General features: G+C 34.9%; 1 protein-coding gene across 1 annotated transcript; it reads right to left on the reverse strand.

The window, feature by feature from the left end:
• Positions 1-4,652: 4,652 nt before the first annotated feature.
• Positions 4,653-10,968, reverse strand: LOC136026322 (macrophage mannose receptor 1-like). The gene is made up of 2 exons (XM_065702744.1): positions 10,864-10,968; positions 4,653-5,549 (listed from the first exon to the last, which is right to left on the reverse strand). Exons 1-2 carry the CDS (start codon positions 10,916-10,918, stop codon positions 4,681-4,683), a joined length of 924 nt encoding a protein of 307 aa, XP_065558816.1. The 5' UTR covers positions 10,919-10,968; the 3' UTR covers positions 4,653-4,680.
• Between the last annotated feature and the right edge of the window lie 249 nt (positions 10,969-11,217).

Genomic DNA, 11,217 nt, shown 5'->3' on the forward strand with positions numbered 1-11,217 from the left:
TAGCTCCCCCCAAGGCCCCTTTTCCCCAAATGTATCCTATCAAAATTAGGAGATTTTGTTCAAAATAGTCCAGGAATCACATAATAAAAACTTCAAGCTAAACATTTCTCCCCCCCCCGAGCTCGGTAGAAGAGTTGTAACTTATGTCCTGGGGGTATATAAGGATTTTACGGAAGAGGTAGTCGTATAAACTTCAGAGAGGATTCTAATGGTTAGAAATTAAAATTTCTAGTTCCCTTTTTAAGAGTCAAAAGTGATCAGATGGCACCTAGACCCCCCCCCCCTTGACCAACCATCTTTTCTTCAAATATATCTGATCGAGCTTTTGAGATTGCCATTTTCTTCAAAATAGACCAAAGATCACCTAACAAAACACTGGGATTCGCAAAACCTTCCAGAACCAGGGGGCAAGTGCTGTAAATTATGCACTGAGGACATTTAAGGTTTTACGGAAGGGATGGTCGAAAAAGCTTCGGGGGGGGGGTCATTCAATTGGAAATTAAAAGTTCTAGTTCCCTCTTTAAGAATCAAAACGGACTGGAGGGCAACGAACCCCCACTACATCCCCTAGCGCCCTCTTTCCCCTAAATTCATTCCAGTTTTCAAGATAGCCATTTTTATGAAAATAAGGTCAAATGCAAGAAAAAAACTCAGAGGTTAACACAACTCTCCGGCGCCTGGAAGAAAGTGTTGATCCAGTTTACACTAGAATTTATAAAAATTATAGAAATGTTCTTAATAAACTATTGAGAAACGTGAAAAAAATATTTTGAGTGTAAATTTAAAGATGCTTTGGTAACCCAGCTAGAACATAGAAAGTTATTAAAAGTGTTATATCTTCAACAGATCCGGTTATGCCTGATGAAGTTACTACAAGTGATGGGTTGAAATCGAATGAGCCTGAAGTAATATGTAATGTACTTTCGGAACATTTTGCAACTGTTGGGGCTTGATTTCCTCGTAGTACAATAGCTTCTGATAATGATCCTCCGCTAGAGACTTTTATGGGTACTTCTGTTGAAGTATTAATGTATCTAAGACCTGTCACTCACGATGAAATTCGTAAGATCATCTTTGAGATGAAAAGTTCTTCGACTGGGAGGGATTCCATTAACCTTCTTGTTTTAAAAACTGCTTTTCCAAGCATTCCACATATATTTATGTCCCTTATTAATGCTTGTTTTAAGCAAGAGAAGTTCCCCAATTGTCTTAAAATCGCAAGAATAACTCCTGTGTTTAAGGGTGGGAATAAGAATGATTTGGGGAATTACAGACCAATTTTATTATTACCTGTTGTTTCACGAGTTTTAGAAAAATGTATTAATATTAGAATTTATGAGCATTTGGAACGTCATATACTTCTACATCCAAATCAGTTTGGTTTCAGGAAGGGTAGAACAACAGAAATGGCAATTTCATTTATTACTACTATAATTAATGATGCTCTTGATAAAAAGCTTAGGGTGGCTGGTATATTTTTGGGTTAATTAGGGCGTTGGACACTGTTCACCATTGAATATTATTTAAAAAATGTGAATTTTATTGATTAAGGGGTGCTACATTGGGTTTGTTTTGCAGTTATCTTCAAAATAGACAACAGTATGTCAATTTACAAGGTTTTTGTCTAGTAAAAATGTTGTTAATTGGGAGGTTCCCCAAGGATCCGTAATGGGTTCGCCTCTGAATTTAATCTTTTTTAATGATCTACCGAATGTTGCGAAGGCTCTGCCCAGAATTGACGACTATATTGACAACGGTCCGAGTAAGACCCAGGTTATTTTGCCCTTATTTGCTGATGATACAACCTTGGTGTGTCTTGGCCCTACGGAACAACTGCTCATGTCCACGATAAATAGATCAATGAGCAAAATATGTGCATGGCCTAACATAAGCCACCTTGACTTGAATATAGATAAGTCAATTTTTTTTTCTCTTGATCTCCGAATTTTTACCCTTGGTTTACGGAAATGATTTTGGAGCGGGGAATCATTATAGGAACAAGGTTCACCAAATAACTCGGAATCTATGTTGATGAAACCCTATCATTTAAAGATCATGTGAAGTCAGTTTCGAATATATTGTTACGTAAGTTAGGTATCATGCGCAAATTAAAACAAATTTTTCCCCCAAATGTTCTACGATTGTTATACTTTTCCCTGAGTCACCCCTATATTTTGTATTGCTCGTCGATTTGGCTTGGTACTTTCCCTTCGATAGTTAGTCCAATCCGTGTGATCCAGAATAATGCTATCCGAGTTTTTTGTGGTGTTTGAAAACAAGAGTCTATGAGGTCTGTGTATAGAGAACTAAATAAAATGCCTGCAGCTGGATTACGTGATTTTTATACGTTGATTTATATATATATATATATATATATATATATATATATATATATATATATATATATATATATATATATATATATATATATATATATATATAGTATTACAGTTAGAGCCTTCCTGATCGTTTTAAAGGAATATTTTGTGAGAGGTCTGATGTTCACCACCATGTTGCTCGGATACGAGGAAATACTGAGGTTCCTCGATTAGTTTCAAGTAGGTCTTCTTTTTCACTTACTTACAGAGCTTCAAAACTTGGGAATAAACTGAATATAGATATCAAGGAAATAGGTAGCTTTGGCCAGTTTTAGTCTGATTTACGTGTGGAGTTGCTCGGTAAGTATACTTTTGAACAGATAAAATAAAATAAATTTTCCATAGGTTATTAATTTGTAATACTTATGTAGTTTTTTGTTTGTTATTTTTTTTTGTCTTGGGGTCACGCAAGTCAATGTATTGCTTATGTTTTTTATGGTTGTTGGTTTCAGTATATGGTCTCATTCTCCATATTTTCTCGTTATCCATATTCTCTTTTTTATTTTCCTTGAATTTAGCACAGCCTCACAAGCTTCGCTTATGTTGTGCTATTGATTAAGAAATGTTTATTTCTAATAAAATTGTTCTATTACTACTATCCAGTTTATTTTCGTTTATTCTTTCATATCCCCTCAATTAATATAGTGATTTATTTCTCATTTGTTGTTGATTTTTTGAAATACGAAGCATGGTACAAATCGTTTTCAATAAAACGTAAATGACGCAATAGGCTTTAGAACTTTTATGGTTATTTATGGTCAGAGGAGGGAGAAGGAAGAGTATTTAAAATCTTGCTTGAAGCAATTCTTATTCCTTTTAACTTTGACTTGTACATTCAATGTAATTTTTATCGTCTAATATTTATTTATTCATTTCTATTGGTATCATCTGTCTTTACGTTTGATACGATCATTCATTTTCATTTCTTTTTTTTGGGTTTTATTTATTCTTTAATGTTATTTTCAGGTCGATTTGAGTTTGAATCAAAATAGAACTTTTTTCCGCTGATCTTAAGTTTGATACATCTCTTTACTTTTCTTGAAAAACCTCTTTGTCGGAAAGTTTTTTTTCTAACTTGTCAGCATAAAAAGCCGATTCTTTTGATTCGCTAACTGTTATTAAAGTTCGTTTTGTAGAGTCTTGGTTACTTTTCGACCACGAACTGTTTGAAAACCTGTTTACTTCGCAGGTTCCCCAGACGTGTTTAATCCATGGATCTTTTGGTAAGTCCATCTCTGTCTTGGATGCACCAATGTATTGAGCAGGTCCACGGCCTGGTGTGCATAGATATTCAGGGGCCAGTGAATGTTAATTGTCAATTCAGGTTGTTTTAACAGCTGATGGGCTAAATTAATTTAGCATTGAACTGAAAGGACACTGTTTCTCTACATATGAACTTTAATCCTTGCTGGGTGAATTTTCTCTAGAGTGATTGTGATATTTTTTGTGGGGTTTGTATTTTTGGGAGGGGGGCGAGCAGATAGAGTAGATGAATCATTTTCTATTTCGTGACTTGGACATTGGGCTAGGTCGTCAATATTTCATTTATTAAAACTTATAATTCATTTATTTTCTTCTTTTGCTTATAAGGTAGTGAAGTAAGTATATCAACTTGTTTATTAGGGAAGAAAATATTAAAACACCAAAATCAAATTCTGGCCTATATTGGAAGAAAGGTTAAAGCAAATCAAGCTTGTCTTGCTAAGATCTTAATTGGGAATACACAGTCATAAATTCATACGAAGTACCGCTTATTTCCTTATTATTACATTTATTATTGTCCTAATTTAGAATGAGACTTGGGTTGTACCCTTTTTCAAGAATTCGGCAGTTTTTCTTTTTGTTCAAAATAGGAATTTGGACGCTTCAAAAGAACCCGCAACAAGTATAATTCATAATTATTATTTGATATTCATTGATTGAAGATTATTGCTTGGATGGCTGCAGCCAAATGACTAGCAACATATCTGAACACGTTTGCTGGGAACAGAGAATAAAAACTCAAGTTCTTCCCCTGACAGTCAGTGACTTAAATGAAGATTATTCTCCCAGTCCTGTAAAAATACATATTAACGTCGGTCATTGATACATCCAAAGACCGAAATTGAGGAATCATAGATTTTTTTTTTCCAAACCTCACGAGGCTATACCTTGCTGAAAGCAAAATCATAAGAAGGCTGCAAAATTGTGCTCTTTCCCCTCAATCTCTCTTTATTTCTCTTTCTGTCTCTACCTCCTGTGCGTACTTGAAGTTAAAAAAAAGACTACTAAAAATTTAAAATTAACATTTATTTAAGTAAAATTAAGCTTTGCTATATGCGGGTACCTTGCATATGACGCTAAAACTTGTACTGATACTACTAGTAGCATGCCAATATCCGTTGCTTTGAATATATGCAACGTCATAACTCGAGTGATAATAAGAATATTCCCAGTTTTCGTAAGTTCTATAGGTGCCATCTACCCAGTATCTTGAACTATACAAGCAACCGATCCATGCTCCGTTTGGCGTTATTTCGCGTATAAAACTATTTTCTTCGCTGGAATGAATAGAAACCATATCAGCACTTTCGCTTCTACAAATGGCAACACCATCTCCCCAATACATGCTCGATTTGACTGAGTAGCAATAACAGAGATTGTTTTGGAAGCATTTTTCTGTATAGTTAGTAGGGCAAGGATCCGGCTCTACTGTTGTTGTTGGTGGCACTGTTGTTGTTGGAGTTGAAAGTGGCTTCTCACATAGGATTGGGCGTAGATCAGTACAGGGACTATCACGCCATTTAAATGGTACTTTGTAGCCTTCATCTTCACTACCCAAGTAATGAACGCAGTCACTAGAGTTAGCTCCATTTGTTGGTGCATCATAATTCCAGCTTGCATAATCTAAACTGCTTCCGTCTACCCACATAAATGTACTATTTTTTCTTTTCAGCCCTATCCAGGCACCACGCCTAAACTCATCGGGAAACACATAAATAAACTTGTTTTTGTCTTCTGAATGGATTGACACCAGATCTCCTCCAAAACCGTTGCATATTTGCTCAGCAACTTCAAGACGAACGTAACCGTCAACGTACTGAAAGCAGCTGCAGTCGTTTTCAGCACTGCAAACTAGACTCCATCCGTCAAGACAGTACTCTCCTTTTCCAGAAATTTGATTGTCAGGGTCTGGAAACAAAATTGTATCTTAGCATCTTCATAGATAGAGGCTAGGGTAGTTAATAATATGAAAGGAAAAGTCTTTAGAAATAAAAATATCTGTTTGCTCCGGGAACAAAATCTTAGCTAACAATAATCACACCCTAACAAATTTCAGGGATTTAAATAGGCAACACATTTAAGAGAAAGGAGCACTCAATTTTCTTTTAATTTTCTTTAATTTTGTAGTAAAATAATAGAATTTACCCATTCTCTGAGCTAAACGTCGTCTTAACAAAAAAAATCTTGTAGTATATGTAAAAAATCTCATTTATTCGATATACAGAGCTACCTCGCAGTTTAATTGCTTTTTATCTGTTTTTGATGTCCTGTAACCTGACCATTGCTTTTTTATTGTTTTTTAATCCTCAGAATTAGAGGATGACAGCTAAAGTATTTAATTTAAGCTATAAAGAATACTCCTGTGAGATGAGCAAGACAGTATTTAAAAGTAAGACTCCTATGAAAAGAATAACAATTTTGTGAGAAAAATGAATGAAACAAAACAAATAAAGTTCCAAATGGAAGAAAAAGAGACTTTTATTAAGATATTTAATTGGCAGAAGCTGCTATAATGGGACCAAGGAATTAGCTAATGCTTCTCAGAAAAATTGTAATTGAGTAAAGAATTAAAAATAATACATGCTTGTGAAAATAAATTCAGCATCGCCAAAACTTTTCTATTTTCTAAGACATTTGTAGAAACCATCTGAAGAACTTGGCTGCTATAAGAAATCATTGTAAGTTAGGAGCAAGTTAGTCTAACAGTAACCGAATTTTTCAGAAACACAATTTTAATAGCAACGGATACATGATAAGAAATGGCTTTTTATACTTATCCCAGATGTTTATGCTTGTATTTAAAATGTACAAAAAAACCTTTTTCAACTGAAAGTAAGGAGTAAAATTAAAACTTAAAACGAACAGAAATTATTCCGTATATGAGGGGGTTGGTCTCTTCTAGAACTAGGAGCACACATTTCAATTTTAACTAAATCAAATCCTTATATCTAAGGAAGATACTTTCTCATAGTCACGGGTCAAACATGATATCTTTCAGTCAATAAATTAGTGATAAAGTTAGTAATACCTCAATAACTAAAATTCAGTCACCACAAGAAAGTTTTGTCAAAAAGATACGATAAAACGAAAAAGTTACGAATTAGCACTTACCAGTTACTAAATTAGCAATCTTTGAGGTGTATGCTTAAAATTCTACAACCGTTTTAACGTGCAAGGATTTATTTACATGACGTGATCGTTGGCAAACAATTCGCGTCAGGACGACAGAAAAACTCTTTTTAAGTCAGTCCTGTTGAAATGGAGAAAACTGCACGCTATTCTTAGTGGGCTTTTCTCAACGTTTTGTAAGCATATTTGAAATATATGTATTCAATCCTATCCATACATGATGCTCCCTCCAAATGAGCTCCCGTTATGTGTATCTAGTTTTCGATTAGAGTACATTTACCTAATGAAATTATGGGACTGGTCTTCATTGGAGGGACTCCTTTCTTTAATGAGCTTATGCCTTTAAATGATAAAATAACAATAAAGGAAGATAACTAAAACTATTAAATACTTTTGAAATCTTATAAACCTAAGTTCCCATACCTATCTCAAACAACCTCTCAAACACAAATACAGACCCTGTGTCAGGTTCAAACAAGGTTAGCATGTATAAAGTAATTTCTGCATGATAATGACTATCAAATAGCATGAGGGGATATAGATAATCAGCGGGAAGACACCAGAAAAAATGTGTTTTCGTGGAAAACCACTGTTTACTTTAGTAACATAAAGACAAGTCTCTACAAGGTTCCTGTGCCCCGCCAGTACCGAATAAAATAAAGTAAAAAGGCTTAATCAGTGCTACTCAAGCTAGAAGGGGTTTTCTTCAATTTTTAAAATGAAGAGGTTTAAAATTCCGGTATGTTCTTTTCGACCATGATGATTCCAATGATTTGCTCCTTATTGTGTTGCGAGAGCTACACTTTGTTTTGTCCCGTATTCTTTTTTTTCCTATGCCTCCGATCTCAGCTTATTCCTGGAATCTGGTAAGGATCTAACCTGTGCGGTTTTTACGGAAAGTATGGACCTCAGGCCGGATTGATGAAAGTGACATTACATTTTGGAAAGCTCCGCAGAACTCTTGCCAGGGGCCAAAAAGGATGGTTTTTGCTTGTCCACGAGCCAGAGCCTGTGGTGTGCGAAGTGAAGTGGAGTTATATAGCCTATGTCAGAGAGGAGTATCTGAAGTTGTGCAGCCAAGCTTTCGTTTCATCAAACCATGTTTCTGCTTTCGAGTGGTAAGCTCCGTTCTAGCAGGCAAGCAGGCAGTCACCACTTTCAAATTGAAGATGGACTAAAATCTATAAGTCTTAAATATATGCGGCAGTTACCCGGCCCCGTAGCCAATATATCTTCTTTGAGTGATAAGTAGAAAAATTTACAGAAGCAAAAAAGCGGCATTTTCCCACGGGTCCGAAAGTGCTGCCGTGATTTCGGCTGGGTTTATCGTTTGTTTTTTCGGACTTGGGATTGAGGTAGAGAAATGTTTTCAGATGTATCTCTTAAACTTTAAAAGTTCTGTCATTGCTAAAGAAATTGGAGCTTATCCTTTGCTCCTTTCTAAGTGGTGACGTTAAAAAGTTGGCCTACGGCAAAAAAATCAACTTTTGAACTAAGACAGATAGATTTTTTTGACGGCAATCGATAGCTCTTGATGAGCTGATCAAAGTGTATGTCATCCATTTTTTGGTACAAAAATTTCTTCATGAAATATACTAGTTTGAAAGTTTCAAGGGGTTTGACAACTTCAGTAGTAGGGTACACACTGAAACCAAAAATAGGCCGATACCAATCGTGAGACAAGTACAGGGCTTGTAAGCAACAGTCGCCTGTTAGACCATAATCATCTTCGGCAATAAGGGGCTTGCAACTTTGGCTAGTTGGTGTACCTACTATTTGTTTCTGGTGTATTTGATGGTAAGACCAGTTTGGTACCAGTGGTAAGACATGCAGGGTACTTGTAAGTAATAATCGTCTGTTAGGCTACAATCATCTTCAGTGAAGAGGGGTTTGTAACTTTTGCTAGTTGGTGTAGCCTACCAATACTCACTGTAACCTAGAATTAAGTGTTTACGCAACGGGTACAAAGAATAACGTGAAACAATGAGGCAGTTTCGTAATAATTAATAGAGTTTCACCTATGGTATTTTGATCCTGAAAAGTTACGGATAGCTTTATAATACCAACTAGATTATATAAGATATTGTTCCAAGTCTTAATCTGTCACGATGTCTACGATTGAAAACGACGAAGTTCAACTCGCTGCAAAGTCAATTTAGTCCCTTCTTTTGGTATTGTAGCTCGTGATGAGCTGACCAAAGTATATGTCATCCATTTTTTGGTAAAAAAAAAATCCCTCATGATATATACCAGTTTGAGAATTTCAAGGGGTTGACAACTTCAGTAGTAAGGTACACACTGAAACTAAAAATAGGCCGATACCAATTGTGAGACATGTAGGGGACTTGTAAGGAAAGGTCGGTTGTTAGCTCACAATCATCTTCAGCAATGAGAAGCTTGAAAATTTTGCTATTTGGGTGTACCAATTATTTGTTTCCAGTGTATTTGATGGTACGACCGAGTTGGTTCCAGTGGTAAGAGATATTGGGGACTTCTAAGTAATAATCGTCAGTTAGGCTACAATCATCTTCAGTGAAGAGGGCTTTGTAACTTTTGCTAGTTGGTGTAGCCTACCAATACTCACTGTAACCTAGAATTAAGTGTTTACGCAACGGGTACAAACAATAACGTAAAACAACGAGGCAGTTTCGTAATAATCAATAGAGTGTCATTTATGGTATTTTGATCCTGAAAAGTTACGGATAGCTTTATAATACCAACTAGATCATATAAGATACTGTTTCAAGTTTTCATCCGTCACGATGTCTACGATTGATAAGGATAACGTTCAACTGGCTGCAAAGTCAATTTAGTCCCCTCTTTCGGTATTATCGATAGCTTGTAATGAGCTGATAAAAAATATGTCATAGTAGTTTCTTCATAACTAATAGTGTCATTTATGGTATTTTGATCCTGAAAAGTTACAGATAGCTTTGTAATACCAACTGGATTATATAGGATATTGTTCTAAGCTTTCATCCGTCACGATGTCTACGATTGGAAAGGATAAAGTTCAACTGGCTGCAAAGTCAATTTAGTCCTTTCTTTCGATATTCTTTTGTCATTGTTGTTTTTTCAACGCTGAGGAATAGCCTTTGATCATGTGATTATCGATCGTGTTCTTCTTTGAACATTACGTTTTAAAAGCTTCGATAGGCTGACAACTTCAGCGTTTAACCGATAGCAAAGAAACAAAACCAAAGTGTTGCTCTCGCAAAACTTTATTCGGCGAAGCCGGAGAAAGGTTGCCGCAACACTTCCCGTTGCTCAGGCAACTTAGGTCTAGTTTTTATCTGCTACTGACTTTAAGGATTTGAAGCTACCATTCAAAATTCACATACATTTGTTTTCGTCATTAATATTTTACTTTCAAGTTTGACATGAATATTAGTAATCATTCTTATTATGTTTTTTTGTGAAATAGCGTTTTTTTTTTACATCTTGAAATTTATTCTAAAGCGTATTTGATCACATTTATCGAGGATTGGCGCACTGAAATAAAAAAAAATTCTTTTTCGGATAACTGTAGGCTACAAAAGAAATGATTTTTCGTAATTATTCTCAACATTAAACAACGTCAGAAAATTTTTGTTTTATCATACCAAGATCTAATTAAAGACAGCATCATTAGCCCCATCACAGAGAATAAAATGGAAACATTGTGATTATTAATTCGGAAATCATTTGGTATATTGTCTTTTCCATGACTTTAAATCTGCTCTCTGTTATAACTGACCAATAAACCAAGCATTATTAAATTTAAAGACCCAAAAAGAAAAATTTTAAGCACGTGATAATGCACCGATATATCACAATTATTTCAACGAAAATTTAAACGATGTTAGTCAAAATCTTCAGAAAACATAGTTTCATAGTTCAAGACTTCTATTTAAAGCGAATACTGGTCTGTGTATTTTTTAAAGATTGAGGGTTCCCTGAAGAGAAACAAAAAAGTTGTGAAAATATATTGATGAATGCTTTGGTGTTCAGTATATGTTAAATATTATTGTGGCTTACTCATAACAAAATAAGGAACATAGCATCATTGATTTCATGTAAAGCTAAAAGAAAAAATTATTAACATTCTAAATACCTGACCAAGCTGAACTACTCAAAGCAAAAACCAGACAGAGAAATACTGGCCACATTTTAAACAATTAATTGTTTAGTCTTCAGAAGCCATAGTTTTATAGTTGAACTTCTTTATCTAAAACAAACCTTGTTTCTGGTGTTTATTAGGGATAGATTAAGCTCGATAAATAAGTATTAACATTACCCGAAACATTAATCCGTCCGAAGACACAACTATAATAAAATTTTACCAACAGCAAATAATGATGTCATGGTAACTTTTACGATATATATTTTAGTCAAACTTAGCCAACATACCTTAATCCTTTTTAAAAGTCAAATACAAGAAAAACATGGAAGAGTTTTAAAGTATTTT

This window comes from Artemia franciscana, chromosome 4 (assembly GCF_032884065.1).
Source record: "Artemia franciscana chromosome 4, ASM3288406v1, whole genome shotgun sequence".
Classification (NCBI taxonomy): domain Eukaryota; kingdom Metazoa; phylum Arthropoda; class Branchiopoda; order Anostraca; family Artemiidae; genus Artemia; species Artemia franciscana.